The sequence below is a fragment of the Cyprinodon tularosa genome, unplaced genomic scaffold (genome assembly GCF_016077235.1).
Source record: "Cyprinodon tularosa strain WSP-4 unplaced genomic scaffold, ASM1607723v1 ctg176, whole genome shotgun sequence".
Classification (NCBI taxonomy): Eukaryota; Metazoa; Chordata; class Actinopteri; order Cyprinodontiformes; family Cyprinodontidae; genus Cyprinodon; species Cyprinodon tularosa.
Genome location: NW_024038582.1, coordinates 923,567 through 945,589, shown reverse-complemented (window position 1 = coordinate 945,589; position 22,023 = coordinate 923,567). Strand labels below are relative to the sequence as shown.

The window sequence follows — 22,023 nt, the reverse complement described above, 5'->3', positions numbered from 1 at the left end:
TTAAGAGTTAAAGAAGTGTTTATTTTATTAACAAATAAGAGAAAAAAAAATTCTCTAAAATGTACGTATATATACAGTTTGGACACATCTTCTCAAAGAGTTTTCTTTATTTTCATGACTATGAAAATTATAGGTTTACACTGAAAGCATCAAAACTATGAATTAAACATGTGGAATTATATACTTAACAAAAAAGATGTGAAACAACAGAAAATATGTGTTATATTTTTGGTTCTTCAAAGTAGCCAACTTATGCTTTGATTACTGCTTCACACACTCTTGGCATTCTCTTAATGGGGACGTTGGGGGCACCAAAGCAGGGGATGACGAAGGGGATGAGCAGACTTTTTTCTGAGGAAGATAGATTCATTCAGCAAGTGCAGCATGATGTTGGAGGCTTTTTACCAGTCAGTTATTACCATGGCCATCTTCTTCCTACTTCCTACCTAGGTTGAGTCTCAGTGACACCGTAGACTTGATAAGATAATTAAGAAAGCTGGCTTTGTAGTGGGTCTCTGGCTGTAGTCTTTTCAGACTGTGGTGGAGAATATGACGCTGAACAGCCTATTATCCATCATTGACAATGAAGATCCCCATTTCCACGACACACCAAACAGACAGTGGATCATCTTTTTCAACAGACTGTTACAGCTTCACTGTTATGGGGATGGATATAATCTTTCCTACCTCATGACACTGCTGTGTTTGATAAGACCTACTGTATACAGGATGGATTAACTCTTGCTCATAACACATTTGGCATTTTAAGTTTTATTGGACCTAACAGTTATTTAAACTATATGTTTTTATGACTATTCCTAAGTATTTGTTGTATGTATATTATTACTAATGGTGGGCATAGATTATATTTTTTAAAAATCTAGATTAATCTCACTGTAATTTTGAAATGAATCTAGATTATTCTTGATTAAAATGACCCATTTGAATTCTGCCAAAAGCATTTTACAGTTATGTAGAGGTTATTGACAGATCCTAATGGTACCCCGTCAGTGCTAAACATGTTGCCTCAATCAACTTCTCATCTTTTGCGGCTTTCTCCGTCAGATACTGGTCATGTATTCTCCTCATGATGGTTCGCCTTGCAGTTAGTTTATAAGATGGGTCACTTGTGGCCACCTGGAGAACATACTCGAGCCCATCATCTTCAACCATGCTGATAGCGGCAGCTGGTGGCAATCCACTGAGTGAGGAGATAACTTGGCTTGGCTGATAGAGTTATGCTGACGGGCTTCACTCGGTAGCACTCAAACATTGTAGTTTGACAAACACAACTCTTCCCCTGCGCTATGTCAGTGCTTGGTGCGGCATCTTCCTCATTGGCTAAAGGATGCTTTTCGTTTAGATGGTACTTGAGACTGGAAGAACTCCTGCAGTAAACTAATATCACATTGCACATGGTGCAAACATCTATAGTCTTGTTAAGGTTTCCATTGGGAAGCTTCTTAAAAATAAACTTTCCCTGAAGCCAAACAAATTCGATGTGGTAATTTCACAGTAGGCTTACACAGGTTGGAAGACAGATTTGTACTTGTTCCTATACAGTACATCCATGGCAGATGTACATCAATGCTAAAATATCAAGGTATAAGTCATCATAGCTTACTTAATATAGCCAGTGCTCCCAACCCAACTTTGAGAATAGATTAACGGAGATATTTTGTTGTATCGCCCAATAAGAGTCTGGCATTAACACTGCATGTTAATTGCAATAACTGCCCACCACTACTTATTAAATATTTTCCTTAATATTGATAAGGATTATATTATGCATATCTAGTTTTTCATAGACTTACCTCACTTATTTAGCCTTTTATATGTAACTAGCACCCTTCTAAAACCTCATAAAACACAATGGCGGCTTCACCGACAGCCCCTACATTTAGGGATAAAGGTCTGAAAGCTATCTTTCAGAGAAACAAAGAAATAATAAATCCTCATGCTACTGAAAACCATTTTTCTTAGTGTTCATTCAGAATTTTTGATTACACATTTTTTATACGGTTTAAAGGCCAGAGGGAACTGTCTAGTCTATGCTTTGACCTCTAAAATTGGAAAACAGAAGCTTTTGTTAAAGTTTTGATGGAGAGATGTTGATTAGATTTGAGAAATACAGCCTGTATTTCCTCCAGCAGTTGAGGAAAGCAATTTTGTGCTTTTCCTTCCTTGGAAATGTCTGAGACAACAATATGAAAATGATTTTTTTCTTCTTACAAATATATATAATGCTTGCAGTCAAATACTGAAATGAAAGCTATGTTAAATCCTATGTTTGTTTTTGTTTTTTTAATTACTCATTTCCATTTTTATCTTGGCATCTCTACATTTGTCTCTCTCTTCTTTGACAGAGAATGTGAAGTGATGCATGATTCGGGTTGTGAACTAAGGCTGGGTAAAATATCCTGTAGAAAATATTGACATATCTTGGTTTCTGTTAGATATTAAGGGGCTTGGATGGTCCCATGTGCAGACAGGCATATGGAGGCTGAACAGGGATTATAGACTGACATTGATCTCAAGACTGACATGACAAAAATGGCATGGCAAGCAGAACACAGATTGAGGTAGAGAACTAGTATTCAGAATGGAAAGAGAAAGCTCAAAGGAATAAATGTTGTTATGGACTTGAGCAGACAATGCTGATGACTAGGTAGACAGTAGTATATTAGGTGACAAGGGAAAAGCAAGTATAACAGCAGCTTAATATGATCTGGATAATTACACAGAAACAAAGAATAACAAACCTTAACTAAACCAGAACACAACTTTTAGATAGATCCAATAAATGAAACCTGACATTAAGCTAAAGAAATCCCTTTATTTTTCTACAGTGAGGGAATTGTGGTAAAATAAAAAAAAACTGGACCTTCATAATTTGGGATGTAGAGGGAACAGGACTGTAATAATTTAGGACTGTTGGCTGAGTTTTCTTTGGTATTTAAACAAGGCAAGAGGTCTTCCACAACACTGGAACTATATCCTTGGCCAGGCTAAGGTTAGAGAGGTGTTGTATAATCCCACAGAGCTGCTCTGCACAGGCCTTCAGGACTCTGGTGACAAATTGGGATTCTGTTCTGAGACAGATAGGCAAAAGACAGAGGAGGGGCCACCTTCTTCTGTTTTGGCTGAAAACAAATGCAAATAAAACAGTAGGGTCCATGGAGTTGGAACATAAAATATTTGGGAAGAAAACTTTGCATTAAAGGACAGGATGTCCAATAAGACTATGGACAAGAGAGAAGGATGCTGGGTTTGTTATTGAACTGAACATAGTAAAAAATGTATTCTGTTCATTTTCCATGTCCTGACTTCCATCTGTCTGATCCTCTTTCTGCTTGAAGCCTGGGATTTTCCTAATCTCTGACAAAACATCTCTGCTCTGGTATTGTTCTGCTGAAACTGGTGTTCCATCTTCTTCCTGTATGTCCCATTGGTTTCTCTTATCTTAACCCTAAGTTGCTTCTTTGTGCTCCTCAATAATTTACTGTCTCTCTTCCAGAATGATCTTTTTTCTTGTCTAGCTGTTCCTTAAGGTCACTGGTAATCCAGGGTTATTATTGGGGAATCAATTTACTGTTGTTGTAGGGACTTAAAACAATCTTGAAGGGCTTTTTCAGCTTTCTGTTGCAGTCATCTTATAGTTTTTTGGTTTTTTGTTTTTAATACAGGGGTTTCTTATAAAGGGGGTTATACTCTGAGCAAAGAAAAACAAAGCTGTGATTAGGGCTGAAACAGTTATTCGTAATTAATTGATTATTGAACTAATTTAGTAGTCTTTTAATCATTACCTGCAGTATAGAAACTCACAAAGCAACCCACTTAGAGCACTATTTATGCCAAGATTGGAAGGAAATATATAAACATTTCGCATTTAAGATAAAAGAAAAAAAATCTCTGTCAGTAGGATCTATACCTGACACATTCATAAATTCATAAGAAGTCTTCTTTAAGGAATCTTTGGTTATCCAATTATTAATCAATTAATCGAAAAAGAAAATAGGACACATTGATCGATTTGCAAAATAATCGTTAGTTGCAGCCCTAGTTGTGATCCAATTTGTCTAGAGCAGGCCTTACATGACAGATGTGGTCCTTACATTTGCATAAATCAAGTCCATAATTTTCTGTGGTGCAGCAGCTGAGAAACTGTTGGAACTTCAGCTTAGTAGAGAGTGGTTCTTGATTGAAATCACCAATTATTGCCACAAATGCTTTTGGCTGTGGTGTTTCTAGTTTAGCGACAATGGAACTGATTACATCAGTCAAACCAAAATAATTAATTTCATCAGAACATGGGTAAAATATCTGACCAAATAATATGGGCGCAAAACCATCTACTAACAGTCCAATGTCTGGGCTGCAGAGACAAATCTTCTCAGTCTACCCTGGAAGACGTTTTTCCAGCCTTCTTTAAATATCTGTCTCTTTGTGTGGTCAGAAAGGTTGGCAGAGGCATAAGGGACACAGCAATGAGAACCTTCAGCAACATTTGAGTAAAATACATACTGTAATACTGCATTGCCAATGATCTAGCTTGGTCCTGGCTATGGCTAAAAGTTGGTCTAACTTGTTCCCTTAAGATCTCACATTATCCATAATAATTGATAGAAGAGATGGCTTGAGATTCCTGCTTTTGTCTCATGTTTGACTCAACCTCAGCTGAGCTGCTGTGGTTACTGCTCTAAATGGAGTCTGTTTTAAATAGTTTTTATATTATATTATATATTGACTGCTTTATTTTATATGGGCTTCTCTCTCTACAATAAATGATATATTAAAAATATGTTTAATGCAAAGCATTCAAATTGTCCTTTTAACTTGCACAGAATTGAAATACAAATCATCAAGCATATTTAATATTGTGTCCATCTTTTTGAAATTTAAAAGAGGAGCACTGAATGGCATCTAGGGAATAAAACTTAAAAGCCTCTCAAAATATGGACCTTCCTGCTGGCTAAACAAAAATGCTTTAAAATGTCAATTGAAGATTGTTAAGCCAACACTGCATGAAGTTGAAGCTTAATTTGAGCTAAATTACAAATTTCCTGTTTAATATAAAGAACTTGGCACATGGCAATGCTCCATCCCTCTTTTTAAAACTCACTATGTAACTTGAGAGGGCAGAATCCATCAATTAATGTGTCATGTAACTCAGAGCACTGAGCTAAAAATTGATTTTAGTTAACAAAACAGTTATGGCACTTATCTGATGAGACATATTTGTGTATATGATGAAGAATTTTTACTCTATAGGGGTGAAGAAGGTTGAATTTGGCCTTGCCTCCATGACTTCTCAATCTGCTTGTCCAAACTGGTATACTATCAGATCTCAAAACCCAGGGGGGAACTTTTTAAATGTAGAACAGTCAATGACCTTCAGGGGGGCTTAACTTGGGAGTTAAAGATTTAGCGTCCCTAATAGCTAAAAGTTACACTGTGATGCTTCAAATTACAACGAAATCCATATAATGTCTCTGTACAGAATCTGGAAAGTTAAGCGGATGTTGTAATACTTAGATTTTATGATTTATAGTTGCAATCTTAGATCATTTAATGGGGAACAAAGGCTAACTTTTTCTCAAAGCCTTGCAAAAAATGTTTTAATTAAAAACTTACTAATGTTTTACTTGAAATATGAGGATGAATAAAGACAGAGGGAAGAGTTTGTGATATTACATTTTAAGTTTTATTGAAATGTAATGATGCAAGCAAAACAGTTAAAAGAATTGGAAAGTTGATTTTATCAGCAAGCACATACGTAGCTTGTAGATATATTTACATTATCGGTCTGGTAGAATAGGATTGTATCCAAAAAGAAATGACTACATGAGTTTAAAGTTTATACTGCTTTAAAAAAAAAAAAAACTTTAAAGTGGAGGTTTTGACTTGATGCAAACTGCTAACAGCAGCAGTCACTCACAGGAAAACTGTAGAATCAAATCAGAAACATGGTTTCCAGCTCTCAATGCTAACTTTCACTGCTGGGCTCATTTACCATCATCTCTCCTTCTTTTAAGCCATGAGTATTCATGCAGACACCAGACCTTTTAATACAAACACACATACTCAACCCAGTCTGGCGCGTTTCTCTGTCTCCTGAGCTTGGACGTCTTGGTCAGACTGTATCATATCAAGTGCTGTTGCGTTTCAGGTGCTGCAGTAGTACACAGTGATACAGAATCTAGGCCAAGGCTCTGGGGAGCAGTAATCTATACTGTATGTATCAAATCCATCATGAATTTGTTGGTATTGATCCATATAATGCACTGAACCACAACCACAGAATAGAGGGGTAAAAGGCCAAATGTCTGGTGTGAGGGAAAAAGTTTAAGTACAGTAGTGTATATGTGCTGCAGTTTGCTGTGTAAATAGCTTTTGGCTGTTTTAACTATGTGTCTGGGTGTTTTTGTGTGGCAGATTAAACTGCCATAAAGATTTTTTATTTTTTCACAACAGTGGCTCTTCTCTCTGTGGGAGTGTTTTTTGTTGTTTTTTTTCTGCCAAATTCATCTTTCTTCTTCAGCCTTCTAGCTTCATAACAGCTAAAACAGCATATTATTTTTTTTTTTTTTTTTTACGTTTTTATCAGACTTTTTTTTCTGTTGTCTCTTCTTCAGCAATCAATTTCTAAACATGAAGGGAATGGGAAGTTTGAAAAACAGCTTACGGCTGAACTGTATCTAAACTCAGAGGCAATGTGAAAAAGATATTAACCAATGAAGTAGAGAGGATGCGTTAACCCCAAATAAGCTAATGCCATATTATGTATCATCTCTAGCTAAGAAAGGAGAATCTGCTAAATTTGTTTTGCGGTCTAGAAATGGGCATCTCAAAATATATATATATATATATATATATATATATATATATATATATATATATATATATATATACATATAAATGTATTTTTTTTACATATATTCTTTTTTGCTGTAACAGTATGTGTAAGTAGGGGAAATGTTACACTGAAGCTGCACCAAAGGGGGATTAATGGTAAACCTCCAGGTTAAAACAAAAACAAAGATAAACACTAAGAAGAAGGCTGTAATGTTACTTTGAAACGGAACATTGATCATGAAGAGTCTGCATGAGACTGAAACAGAACTGCTACAAATGTTCATTTGAGTATAAAACACATTAAGGTATTTCATCATTTCAAAAACATGGTCGATTTTTACCATTTGTCCTGCTGAGTTCTGACACAGCTCAAAAACCAGGACGATTTAACTTAGACTTATCACTTCTTGTATTAACATGATGCAATTGTGGCATCAACTTCATGCTTTATTCCAGCCCAAACATTATGGATTAAAAAGTCCAACTAACCTGATGAAAATATGTTTGTGTTTTATTTTTATCTGCTCCAAGTCCTCTTCAGTCCTGTGGGGCGCGTAATTAATGTGCAGTACAGTAATTGGGATGCATATTGTGTTAAATGACACTGATGTGTAACTTACACATTTACGCTGTCAACAATCCCTTGCCACATCATTTGGTGTCTCTTTCATGTTGCCACCATGGTTGACTTTTCATTGAGACTTGTTTTTTCCTTTTCCTATTTCTGTAAGATGAGCTTTTGTTCCTCACAGAAGAAATACGGCTCTCTTCTTCACTCATGATCGTGATTGGTCTGCAGTGTTGTTTTTGTCGACGATGATGAAATTATTTTGTTTTGACACTCCTTTTTCATAACAACAGTGAAAACTAACGAGCTAAACAAGGATCTTTGATGATCAGGACAATAAGCGGAAAATAATGGACGGCGGAAGTGATGCACGAGAAGGAGACAGTGAGGCTGCAGAGGGGAGCTAGCTGCGAAGTTAAAGAGAGATCCCCACAGACAACCGCTTCCATCAATCCTGCTCTCCAACATGCGCTCGCTGGAAAACAAAATGGATAATCTCCGACACAAATTCGGAGATATGTAACTGCTGGACCATCATTCTGACGGAGTCTTGGCTGCATCTAAAAATACTGGACAATGCTATTAGTCTGGATGGGATAATGCGCCGATATAGCATTATTCTGCGTAAAATGGAAACTCTGCTGAGACTGTTTCCAGGCAAACTTCAGCATTTAGAAGGGAAGCACAGCCCTCTGCAAGTGAAAATGAGGAGAACACTTTAGATGCTTTCCTGCCAAATGGTGAAACCTCCCCAGCCGGCTCCTCAAGGCCCCATCTGGCTTCCACACCTTCTCCAGCATTGTCTGTCACTGCTAAACCTGCCAATAGAACCACTGCTGCTTCAACCACGTCAACCCAGGGGGCTACCACCCTCACAGCATCATCATCCTCTTCCTCCCCTGAGCCAGGAGAAGCGAGTGCTTCAGGAGTTGGAGGCAGTAGTAGCAGCTCAACAACAACTGGTGGGGTGAAGCCCAGGCAACAGGCCCCTAATGCTCCAGCATCAGATCGTCTTCCACCAGGGTAAAAATTCCATTTGGATGCTAAGATCCTATCAAGATCCGCCTGACATCACTGCTGCCAAGCAAACATTAATGATGCGCACTGCTCACAGCTGCTTCCCTTATCAAGGCTGCATTTTAAAAAATGAAATTGCCTAGAGAGCTGTTCTGAACGAAATTTCTTTTTGTTTACCTTTTTGAATACAAAATGACTAAATAAATCTGTCTAAGTCTAAAATTGCCAAAGTAGAAAGAAGAATGCTTTAGTTGTTTGCTTTTTTGGAGAAATGAAGATTTTATTGATCTGTGTGTAATGCATAATTCATAGTAGATCAGGAAGTATTTGTTTAGGATGGAAACCTTATATGTCTAAAATCATTCCTTTACTGTAAATTTTGACAGCTTGTCTGTTTGCTATTTTAACCAATATTATTTGTTGAACTAGAGCTGCTATTTTCACAACTTTTGTGACATTTTTTTTTATAAAGTGGGGCATTAATTTATAAAAAAGTTTATTTGAATTTTATAAATCAAAGTTTTCTGCCAATGATGAACTGCATGGTAACATTCTATACCCAGCAATTGTTGTTTCTAGCCTAGAGCTGTCAGTCTGGTAAAGAATCTGATTATTCGAAATTGTAATAGTTACCTTTTTTTGCGACTTTAAAGTGACTAAAACTAGACTAAAACCTTTTGAAGTTTTATTCGACTAAAACCAACTAAAATTATAAGATATTGTAATGACTAAAATTTGACTAAAAGTAATAATAGTTTTCATCCTGAAGATTTAAGACTAAGACTAAATCTAAGATGGCTGTCAAAAACAACACTGTGGGTCTTCTCCCTTGAACCCGCCCATTTATACGTGCACGTTCACACATTCATGATCAGTTCAAGCTGGATGGAGTTGATAACCAGCTTTGTGATACCGGTGATCCTGATTGCCATTGTTAGGGATTGGTTATACTAGATAGGCTGCACTTTGAGTTTTCTTCGTTTTACGGGCTTCTGGAGGAGCAAAGATAGTTCTAATTTAAACTGGACCTTCTTCTGCTCTCGAAGTGCTCTCCACCGTGGAGAGGCAATTACAGTGTTAATCCTTTTTTGTCCCTTTCCTTATCTGACAATTTATTGGTTAAAGATCAATGTTCTTTTTCTGTGGCAGTACTGATTCCTGATTGTCTTTAGGGTAATGTTATGTTCCTTCGTATGCTGGTAAGCCCTGAGAAGCAGCTGTTTGCATGCAGCTACATACTTGTGCAAGCACGTATATGCATGTACAGCCAGGCCGGCTACAGTATGTAAACAAGAGAACAATGCTGAGACATGATGTGAGATGTAGTACAATAGTTCATTTGAAAAGGCTCCTTTAGGTCATAACAAAACTTTAATTTGTTTTTATCTAAAATAATGATGCTTCGCTTATTGCTCCTTTAAGCACTAATCTGTACCACAGATTGTGCTAAAATCGTTATATATTGTAATCAAAAGCCTGTCCTCTCATAACTAAACTAACACACCTCAGGGAATAACACCCTTAATGAGCCAACCAACTTCACTTTAATTTAAAAAAAAGCCGGTATAGGTCAGGTAAGCTTGGGGAGTCATTTTGGACAAGTCTTTCACTCACGCTGTAACTTGTGTACTCATCTTAATCAGAATAATGGCAATTTCTGCTCATTTACTCTCCACTTAGTCCGTGCAAATTAAAGTATCCAGTGCAGTTTAAAGTCAGTAAGTCTTAATTAGCATAATAATCACACTTACTAAGAGATGTTTATCACAAAGCACATTGAAAGCAACTATGTACGGCATCACTTTAAATGACACAAAACCCAGGGTTGTTATTTTTCTGACTGGAACATTTATAATAAAAATTTTAGGTGAAGTTGTATGGCTTTTACATGACCTTGCATGACTCAACATTTACTCTGAGTCCCCACGCTCCACTATACGTTTATTTATTTTTCTTGGGTTCACCCTTTTATCCAGTTCTTGGATTGTTAAAGTTTAATGCTACACAACAGCAGACCAAGATTCTAATATTTTATGCTGACATTTTGGATTTTTAGACAGTTCAGCGATGTAGTAAAGTGTATCGATGTTCAGCCAAACAAAACAGAGAGGAAAGCTGTTCAATTTTACATAAGAAAACCACAGTCCAAACTTTTTTTTTTGTCAGTGCTTGGATATCCTTGTGTTTGCTTTGTGGTCTTATGTCTGCCACTGAGATTATTGTGTACACATTTCTGCAGAGGTTTAGGTTTTTTTTTATGATTACCTTTAATGGATGGATGGATTCATAGAATACACTGATCTTTTTTCACAAACAGAGCAATTATCTAAGTTTTACACACATTTTATTTAGTTTTTTTCCTGATGCTTTTCTCTTGAATTATTTGGCGTCTTTTCTTCTTGGCAACAAAACCATTTATTGCCTGTGCGTAGAGAACACAGTGTTCTGTTCAGAAAGCCCATTTAGAATTTATTGTTGCTGTAGTTTTCTGCAGCTACTTCAGTCTGTGAACTTCCTAAGCATGTTTGATATAGAATGAACTGAAAACATGAAACAAGCTGATAAGTGAAACAACACAAGTAGGTTTAAAAAGGTGCTCTAATAGAAACAGGTGTGCACATTTGACTGAAGAGTAGCTTTAATATGAGTGTAATACACTTTTGTTTTTTTATTGTTATGGGCTTTGCTTTCATGTAATCATTGTGCTCTGTTATAGGAGATAACAGTTTGAAAAAGCTCAGTTATATTGTATGCTTCATTGTTTTGTTTTTTTGTTTTACCTTTAGTATTTTTTCTTGCAGGACAATATTAACTTAAAATGAAACAAAATGCAATATAATGACCATTATCAGCAACAAACTTGAAAGGCCAACAAAAAAACAATCTCTGCTTTCACAGGGGGAGAAAGCAAAATAACAAGCTGTTGTAAAACATAATATTTATTGCTTAGTAATAAAAAAAATGCAGTATATTCATCGTTGCTGGTCAAGACAGTCCCCAGACCCTTAAGATGTATAAAGTCTAGTACAGAAATAGCATTTATTTCTGTCTTTCCATTAAACATTTCTGTTATAATTTACCAAACACCAAGATTCGTACATTCCCAGTATAAAATGTATAACTTGTAACTAAAAAATGGAACATAGTTTTAGATACAATGAACAGAAGTAAATTATGATTATTTTTTTTACTTTTCCTTTGTTCTGCTTGTAAAAAAAAAATCATTGCTTTACAACCTCTAATGTTATTGATAGTTCAAGAAGAGAGTTAAATAATCAAAGGGAGTGTAATTTCTTTCTCAAAGAGCAAAGTGGCATCATCTTTTTTTGTGTTTCTTAGAAGGTCTGAAAGATAAGCACCTCTTTATGACTGTCTTCAGTGAGTCGTTCTCCCCAATGGACTTCTAACATGGCAGTAAACTGCTTTCATCACAAATTTGTTCTTCATAGTTTATAGGTGGCGAACAGCAGACCTGGCTCTAGGTAGGCAGTCGCTGTGGGCCGAACCTGCTGCACGGTTCCGCACTGCTCTGATTAGACTGCTTACTCCCTGCAGGGTCTGTGATCATTGGCCACGCTCGCCTCCCTCCGTCTGACACTGCTAGCGACTCCCCCCAATCTTTCAGAGCTCCGTAGCTATCCCTTTGCTGCTATTTTGCTCTCATTTTCTCTTCTCTTTTATTCTATCCCTCCATCCATCTGCCCCGATCTCTCGGGAGGCCAGCCCAATTAACCTGTTTAAACAGCCATCTGAGCATCCCATCCATTCCAATGTGGATGTGTGAGAAAGTCAGTTCACTGAGCCAGGAGACTGATGCCAGGCCTCCATCCGCAGCCTTCCCCTGCTTCCACCTCCACCTCACCTCTCGCCTTCATCAGTTCTCTCCCTCTTCCGCATCTTCCTCCCTTTGTTCACCATGAGCATGATTGTAACAGATATCAGGCTGATCCATTGCCCATAAAAGTCTTTCCTTCTCTGTTTTGTAGGGCAGGGTGACATCTGATGTATTCAGTCCAGCGCACTTGGAACAATTCAAACGGCTGCAGCTATAAACAGTGCTGCCTCAGGAGATATTTCTTTTGCAACCACAATCTGCCCACAATCTCCTTTGTATTTATTTCTTCCTGTTTAATGTTCTTTCTTTCATTGCACTCTCTGATTACCACCTCTGCATGCTCTCCAATCCATCTCCCTTTCACCCCCCCAAACTCACTTCTTATTTTCATTCCTCAACTTTACCTCTCTAGTGATTTTTCTTTTCTCACTTCCTTTTCAACACCTGTCAGCTACTTCCTGTCAGGCTGTCCAAAGAACACCTCAGGAGGGTCGTGTGTCCTTCCTCTCCTCCCCGTTTCCTTTGTTGCAAAATTAGGGGTGCTTTAATTAGAGAGCTGGGAAAAAGGTGAAGGTGGGCTTTGATTTAGAATATCATTCAACCATCACATAATGTATTACAGCTTTGAGAAAAATCACAATAAATGAATTATTGACTATATTCCTTCACTGTGGCATTCTGTACTGGTAGAATTTCCCACGTTGCAGAGGGTGACGGTTCTCATCGACTAGACAATGTAGAAGTGCTTGGCTGGCTGTTTGGCACACTTGGGTGTCTGTCTTATTTACCAGATCAATGCACACTCAGGACCCACTGCTTTAGACAACTTGTTAATGTGCAGCACTGTGCCGTTGGGCTTCATTGCTGGCCGATTTTTATAATCTCTCTTATAGCAGTATTGACCCAACTGTGTGAAAGAAGATCTATCGGAGGTGTGTGTGTTTCTGTGTACATGTGTGTGTTGTTGGACGAGTAAAGTTGGCACTGTCTTTTTCTTTAATTGGTGCAGGAACAAGACCCTCTGGGTACTTCATGCGCAGCCTGTCACTCCATTTGTGTGTGGGTATTGGTGCAGTTAGTTCAGCTTGTCACTGTTAAGAGATGCAGGCAATCACTGAAAATAAATGCCTACGCAAACAAGCGAAGAGTGATTACACTTACCACCTACAGTCACATCTTGCTTTGGTATTTATTGACTTATTAAGTTGGACCTTTACAGATTTTTCTTGAAAGATTTTTTGGTTTATGGATGTTTGGTCCGGCCTTTTTTTGGAAATTAAGGAATGGAAAGTGTGTTAAATGTCAGGTATTATGGATAAACTGGGATAAACAATGACAATCTGGAATGCAAAAAATGGACTGTACAGCATCCAACCTTGTCTTGATTTATTGAAACCAGTGAGGAGATAATTTCTTAGAGGAAAAGGATGAAAGTAACAATGTGTCATTAAGAAATATGTGACACAAAGCAACGTATACCCGAGAAAGGACAGATGTTCTTTATTTATTTTTTATTTTTTAAACAGAACAAAAATAGAGAAGTGTGGTTTGAACATAAAATATTATCAGCAAACTTGGATAAATATACTATTAGGTAACTTAATCTTAGTGGAAGGCTTCTGGTGTACTGCAATTTAGAGAATATTGGTACAACCATTATGACAATAAAATAAAACACAGTACAAGTCAGGAACATCATTGTAGAGAAATTTCAAGCAAAGTTAGAATAAAAATAGAATAAATATAAAATGTTTTCAACATTATTAACATATCTTGTTTGTTTCAGGATTCAATTTGAGAATATAACAAAACTATAAACATAGGACATTCCTCTTCACTTGTTTACTAAATCAGCTAATTGGAAGAATCTGATGGAGGCAACACTTATCTACAACTTAAGTGTCCATTGTATTCCTTTTTTTTTTTTTTTGTAAAATACAATTATACATTAATACTTTAAACTTTACAATAGTAAAGACAATTATAAAAAAACATGACATAATACATAATCAGGCCCCGTTCAGGGAGTGTTCCATCTGAGGGACAACATTTTAACAGTACATTTTATAAATCTGGCCTTTGAAAAACTGACAAAGAATAAGCTACTGTTGCACTTGGTCATAAGATGTTTAAAGTTTTCTAAATAAGAAAAACAGGTTCTCTGGTAAAGTAACTTCAAAACTATTATTTTTTTTTATTCTGTTACATGTAGATTTATTCAAAAAGCCAGTGTTCAAACTGAATTTTTGTACGTTTAAAAAAAAAAAAAATGTATTTACCATTTACAACTTAACTATTGTTTAATCCAAACTGATGGCGAGATGGAGCAGGGACCCCCTTATATATATTGTATGAAATTGTGTTCTATCAAACTGTTCCTATAGTCACTCTATTAGAGATGGAGTCATGTAACTAAAGTAATATCTCCCTGGGATTATTAAAGTATTTCTGATTCTGATTCCTGGTTGATGGGACAGGTGTTGTGAATGAAATGGTGCCCAGTTTGAAAGAGCTCCTGTGTGTCGCTGAATGTGTGCATTGATGCATTGATCCCTCCATTGCTCTGTTTACTACAGTGTGTTGAAATCATGTTAATTTGTATTTAAAGACATTTTAATTAGTGGAACAAATTGCAAGGGGGAATATAAAAAAAAAAGTCTGATCAACCAAAACTTTCGCGACCCCCATGCAGTACCTCTGTGGACCCCCTAGGGGTTGCGGACCCCTGTTGAAGACCTCTGCTGTAGCCTATTTTCCTGAATTTATTGTGGGTCTGAAGTTCCTGTGCAACTCAAAATGGATTTAGTGCATACTAAGAAGCAATCAGAATCTAGCTCAACTCAGACACCAATGGCAAGGTGAAAAAGTAAAAACAAATCTTATTAAGAACGAGTTAGAGCTACAAGAATGAGCAGAACTGTGTTGCAGTTCTGTGTTTTGGCCACAGGTGGCAGTATCATTTCATACAGGCCTCTATAAATCAAATGCTTTACTGGTGGCAAGAATCAAATGTTTGTCTTACATATATTCTATATCTGATGTGACTAATGTTAAGAAAAGAAAAATGGATATAGACGGGGCAAACATGTTAGTCCCTAAAAGGATTAAATTACACTTTATATTGTTAAAGGGTGTTCAAAGAAGTACTGAATTTCAGTACTTTTCCTTCAGTTTTTTAATTACGCACTGTTTGTGTGATATTGTACAAAGAATCCTGATAAAGTACATTGTAATGTGATCTAGTGTGGAAAAAGTTCAAGGGGTATAAATACTTAAAATGAATATTGAAACAGTTTCTAAATCCTTGGTGCCAAGCTGAAATTCATCTTTTACTGTTTCATTTACCATTGATAACACAACAAATATCAATAATGCAACAAATTGTTTTAAGTCATAGCTCTTTTTTCACCTTATTGTTTTATCATCTAACAGTAAGACTTTAGCACAAAGTGTCAAATGATTAGTGTATTGCAAAATTGGTCATTTGTATTTAATAGCATTGGCTTGTTTATTAAAAAAAAAACCTCTAAAATCAGTTTTCATTTGAATTGTTTTGTGATTTTTTTTTTCTAGGACAAAATGAAGAATAAGGAATTTACATCTCAGTTTGACCTCTAAATTAGCCATTCCCTCAGTGTGTAGACTATGCCTGCAGGCCTCTCGCAGTCATGGCTGCAGTAGTGCTGCATTGTTGGCTGTGTGCCTAGCTCAGAAATAAAGAAAAAACTGTAATTGGTAGAAACAGAAAGAAAGGGCAACATAGGACCATGTCCCTGCCTCAACTGTGTCTCTATGTCCTTTTTTTTCTTCCTCTTGGATTTTAGATTTTTTTTTTTCCGAGTGCTGTGTACTTAGGTAACCATAATCAATTTAAGATCAAATTTTTACTTCCTCCAACTGTTAATATATTCAGGCAGCCTCCCAAAATTCCATTTGTTTACAGCCATAATTGGCAAATGGTGTGTGTGTTTTTGTCAACTCTACCTTCCAAATGTAATCTTTTGAAACCTGCAAATATAATGAAAGTGAAGAAATAAAAAGAGATTTAACAAAAAGGAAAAGCAATTATTACAAACCAAAACCGGCAAGCCAGAGGTTTGCTTCGGGTGAACCTGCTTATCAATCGAAACAAAGATAACCTTATGTTAAATAAAGAAAACTTTCATACTGATTTTTCTCTCCATTTATCAATGCAGTCTGTCTCTTATGTCTTGTCTTAACAGTTTCTTAGAGAGCTCACTTGTTCAACACCTACTACAGCCGATGGAGGCTGTCAGGAAATGGATGTCCTCTCTACAGAGTTGGAGAGTGGCTGCCTGGACATCTGGAGGGCTCTGACATGATCACAGGCTTCTTTTAGTACAGGTGGAAAAAAAAGACAGATTTACTCACAGTCGCTTTCTGAAATTGGATCCTTGTTTCAGCTGTTGTGGGGTGTAGGAGGAAAAAAAGAGAAGATGTAGTGAATTGTATTTTTTTTAACCATGGATTCATACAATATACTTTCTACTCAATGTAATCCCCAAGATAAGGACAGAAAGGCTATGGGTGCCACATGGGAGGAATAAAATTAGTAAAATTCAGGATAGGATATAATCATCTCACTACTTCTCCTTTTAATAAACATTAAAAGGACATAAATAAATATATATATATTTTTTTTTTACAGGAGATTAAGACAAAAATTCATACCCTTTTCTATGATTGAAAAGTTTAAACTGCCTGGTTATAATAAATTGATGGAAAAATTATAATCAATGTCAACAACACATTTGGAAGTGTTTTGTTGGTTTTGTAGTTTCTTAAGGCCAAAACATATAGGAACTAACAAATTTGTAACAAAAGATACTTGTTAATTTCATACCCAGGTGCTAAATACTGTTTTTTTTTTTTTTTTTTTTTTTTTTTGTCTTGATAGTTTAGTACTATAAAAATAACTACAGAGGAATGTTCATCCAAAGGTTTAAATCTACAATATCCATATTAAGTACATAAAAAAAAGAAAAAAAATGTATGTTAGAACTGTAAATATACAGTCATATGATTATTTCTTTTTTTATTTATTTATTACTGTTTTCAAGGCTGAACTTAAAAAAATGAAATTGTCTAGAGCTGTTTTAAATTAAATTTCATTTTGTATACACTCGTGTATACACAATAAGAAAATGAATCTAAGTCTACGTAATCATGTTTCCGAAGATTTTTATAACATTCTAGCCCTGTTTCACCTAGGAGATAATAACACTTCATACAGTTACATAAGTATTGAAAATAGAATAACTTAACAATATTTTTTTAAGTGCTCGGTTACATTAGTAAAGATTACTTTAGACAACGAAAGAGACTTTATATGGGCATAAAATGAAATTTTACCACTTGTAGTACATGATTTCTTTTACCTATGATACACGAAATGACTACAATAAATACTAAAGTTTGAAATTAGATGAAAGTGCAAATGATAAGCCGCCCTCCCAAAAAAGTTGCATATCCCTCCAGACGTATGGGCATCCCTTTTAATGTTTCCAATATCTACAGCAAGAGCAGCAGTTAAGCATTGTGCATGATTGAAGGTGTGACAATAAAGGTTGGATGAGAAACAAATTTATTTTGCTACCATGTGCGGTGTGAGTAAAAGTAAGAAGAAAAATCTCTAAAGCTCATTTTTTGGAGACAAGCTTAAAACCAGATCATCTTGAGAATGCATGACACATTTGACAGTGGCTCCAAAGGTTTTTTTTATAATATGAATGAGATATTTAATTTCAAAATGTTTACATTCATTTATATGCATTTATCCTGTCCAATTCAGTTGGAGAATAGATTTGAAATTTGCACTAACCTAGTTACAGCATCTTTAAGTTTTTGTTGTGTTTTTGCTGTCAGTCTTAGTTAACAACCCATGCCTCATCCTGCAATATTGTCTTACTTTTTCCTTGCAAAATTTCTGTCCAAGTGGGAGTATGTCTGTTGTCTAAGCCCCCTTCTGGCGAGACTCGCTTTTTCATTATTTTATTTCTGAACTCTGACTCAACCACATCAAAATATGTTTTCTGCTCACTAAGTTGTCACTTGGTTGTTTTTCTGGCATACTTGTACACACAGTGATCTGGAATGATGGCTAGAGGTTATGGACCACAACTGACATACTTTGAACTTTTTTAGTGATCTAGTTTAATAATTTATTGCATAGCTGTTGAATTCTCCCCTGTACCTAAAATAAAATAAAACATTAAAATCTTTATCAGGAGTGACACTGTACATCTAGAGCGCTGTTCCTTATTTTCCTTTCCACTTATTTACAATAAAACCCAGAAAAAGCTGTTTGCATATATGAATTGCTTCTACATCTAATTCCAGCGAGCAACACACAGGATAAAGCGTTGCTATGCTTTGACCTACTGGAAAGCTAAAATGTCAATGTTATTGGAACAATTTGTTGTTTGCTTTTTACTTAGTAACGTTCATTGCTGTGTTGCTGAGTATGCATGTGTTTTTGTGTGATAGAGAGAAGGAACTGCAATTTTAACAGCTTAGGTTGTTGCATGTGAATGAGACCAATTGGACATAATTTTTTGCCATTTTTATCTATTCGCTGTAATTGCTAGTATTTGCTGTTATTCCTCGGTGGTGTAATGTGAAACCTCTTTAAATTATTTTGTTCACAGTGAAATTTGATGACTGCATGGGGAATGAGGCCGTGGTTTTCCAGAGCAGCGACCCCGTCTTCAGCGTGCGGACAGATGGATCCATCTTTGCCAAGGGAGAGGGAGCTAGCCTGGATGAGCCGGTTCAGTTTAAAGTGACAGCGCATGGTTCTCACAGAAATGTCTGGGATACTGTGGTTCAGCTGGCACCAACTGACCTGTTCTCAGCAGGACAAAATCAAAATAAGGTGAGTAGAACAGAAATATCATGCTTTAAGTTTCAATTATCGTATAAAAGGTCCCTTTTTATCACATTTACTCCAGTGGCCTGGTGATACCAACAGCCTAAAATCAGGTCAAAACTCCTTGGGGATTTAGAGAAATAGAGAGAGTGGGTGAGAGCAGCAGCAATGGCAGCCGGTTAAAAGTGATAAAATCACACTGCCACATGGGGGAGAGAATGTTTCCCTTAGCCAAAAGCTGTTATTGGAAAACATCCGGTGCCTATGCACCCCAGGGGTTCTTTGCACTTCTGTTTCTGTTTAAGAGCTGTCAGAGGTTAGGCGAAGACTGAGCAGTCTGAACTAAGCTGTCCCATGAATACAGAAGCACAGAGCCAAATCAGAAAGTCGATAGCTACACAAGCCTTAATCAGATTAAAGCAATGACAACACAAATAATGAAGACCCTGTGTTCACTTACTTGACACAACATCTTACAAGGGTCAATAGGTTTTAAATAAAATCAGCTCTAAATGAGACAACCTTGCATCGTGAAATATATGAGGACTGATTAAAACCCACATACAGCTTACCTATCTTCCTATCTTTGTATCTAGAAAACATCTCAATAAATTGTTGACTTAAGCAGACCTTATGGTGAGGAAGCGAAGCACATTTTTGTTTAATTCTTCATTCCTTTTCACATTTATAAACAATATTTAATTTTCCTTTTTTAAATCAATGTTTCTTATTACCAAGGGTGTGTTCACATTCGTAAACTGCTTCAGTGGCTGGTAAAGTACTTTCACATTGACATTTTTCATTCTTCATGGTCAAATGAACATCAAGGAATAAAACTTTAAGGTGTTCTGACTTCCTTAACCAGATTACCGGAATGTAGATAATGCCTTAAGCATTACTTTAATTTTTAAGCATTCATTATCCTGGGTAAATTGAATGTTTAACAGCACAGAGTATTAAAGTTGAGTGTAATGAAGTGAGTATGTGAGATATCTTCTGTACTTGATGTGCATGTGAAAGCTGCTCTCCAACTGTAGACGAGTTCAACATCTGCGAGCCCAGTTTAACAGGTGAGACAATTCTGTATGATCCATTCCAATAATTGAAAAATTATGCTGAAAACTGATGATTATAAATAAAATAAATCAGCTTTACCATTTTAAAAAGTAACTTTCTTATACTGCAATTCCCAAGGTACTCATGTATCATTTGTGGGCCATTTATATTATCCCTATATAATTGTCCTGTTTAAAACAACAACATGTCTGGTACGTGAATACAGTAAGGCTACGTTCACACTGCAGCCTGAAATGACCCAAATCCGATTTTTTTGCCCATATGTGACCTGGATCTGATCTTTTCATGGCTGTCTGAACAACACAGATCCGATTTTTTCCAATGCGACCCAGGCCACTTGGCTATGTGGTCCTGAATGTGATACGAATCTGATCTTTTCAAATGCTACCTGTGTCTGACGTTCAGGTCGGATTCATCCGACCTGAACGTCATTAATACCCGACAAAGGTCACTATTCTGCATCTTGCTACGCAGAAGGGGCAAGAAAAACAACAACCTTGGCAGATGATGATGCAGAGAGCAGTATTTATGTTTAACCATGTGAAAAGATTGTGTTTTTATGGTTGGAAAAGATCGCTAGATGCGCGCCGGTACTACCATCCATGTTTACTTCCGTAAACACAGAGCACGCTAGCCTGTGACGTCATTGCGTCCTCTACTGCGAATGCGGGATACTTGCGTTGTATGACTGCAGTTCACACAGGAGATCACATATAAGTTGCATATATTTGGAAATATGAACAGCAATGCAAAAAAAAAATCGGATTTCACAAAAAATCGGAATTGAGCATCAAGGCCTGCAGTGTGAAAGTAGCCTTCGTGTTTAGCTTTCTCAGGAGCATTGAGATTCAGTGGATGTACATTTAAAACCATTTGCAATTAAGACATGTAAAAGAAATGGTTATAGTTAGGTCTAGTATTTTTTACTCTTGAAAAAAAAATGAGAGAAAGTAAGGTCAGCCCTTGAGTCAAAGACAAAAATTGGAGAGACATCAGCCAACAAAGGATCTATGCAAGTATTAATGGGCTGTTTAGGCACCAAACAGGTTGGCCCCTACCTTCACATTTTGTTTTGTTCAGGCATTTATATGATTTTTGACTGGCAGTGGTAAAACCAGGAACAAGTCTACCAAGATCCGCTTTGAATTATTTACAAATCCTTAAAGAGTGCACTCTTAAGATTTCCAGTCATGTCAAGCTTGACATAAAAGAAAAACAAATTGAAGAACATATAACCATTTTAACATTTGCACTCTTCCAACAACATTAAGGACAAATCAGCCTTTGAGAATCTCGTATCCACTCAAAGCCAACTGGGTGGTAACAAAAGCCAGTAATGTAAAATAACTTTGTATAGTCTGCAACACAGCTCCCCCACTACCTCCCATAACAATGGATGTCAACAGAGGCTTTAGAAAAAGAAATGATTGCAATGTAATTGACTACCATTAACTGAGAGCAGTATTTTTGTATTTAAAACAATTCCCAGCACTGCATTGCAGTGCTTATGTGCATTTAATCCACATGCATGTTTCACCTTTCTAAGTATTCTAGCTCTTTTTAAATTACAATTTCAAATAAAGTATTTGATGGGTAGTTAACAATACTCCAACTTCCAAGAACTCCAGCTTTTTTCTAAACGGATGGAATTGAACAGATGTTGCATAATATGCAGTGCATTAACTTTATCAATCACTGAATATTTTCGTACATCTTTGTAAATATCAGGCTGCAAATATTAATCTAAATATCCATACCATAAAGGGAAGAAAACCTATCGTT

The 22,023-nt window shown here is 36.4% G+C and overlaps 1 protein-coding gene across 1 annotated transcript in view; it reads left to right on the top strand.

Annotated features, from left to right (window-relative positions):
• Positions 1-22,023, top strand: part of LOC119781387 (cadherin-4-like) — a 380,523-nt gene that overhangs the window by 247,719 nt on the left and 110,781 nt on the right. Inside the window, exon 4 of the mRNA XM_038281816.1 lies at positions 18,944-19,170. Within this exon, the coding sequence (XP_038137744.1) occupies positions 18,944-19,170 (227 nt within the window). The remainder of the gene's footprint in view (positions 1-18,943; positions 19,171-22,023) is intronic.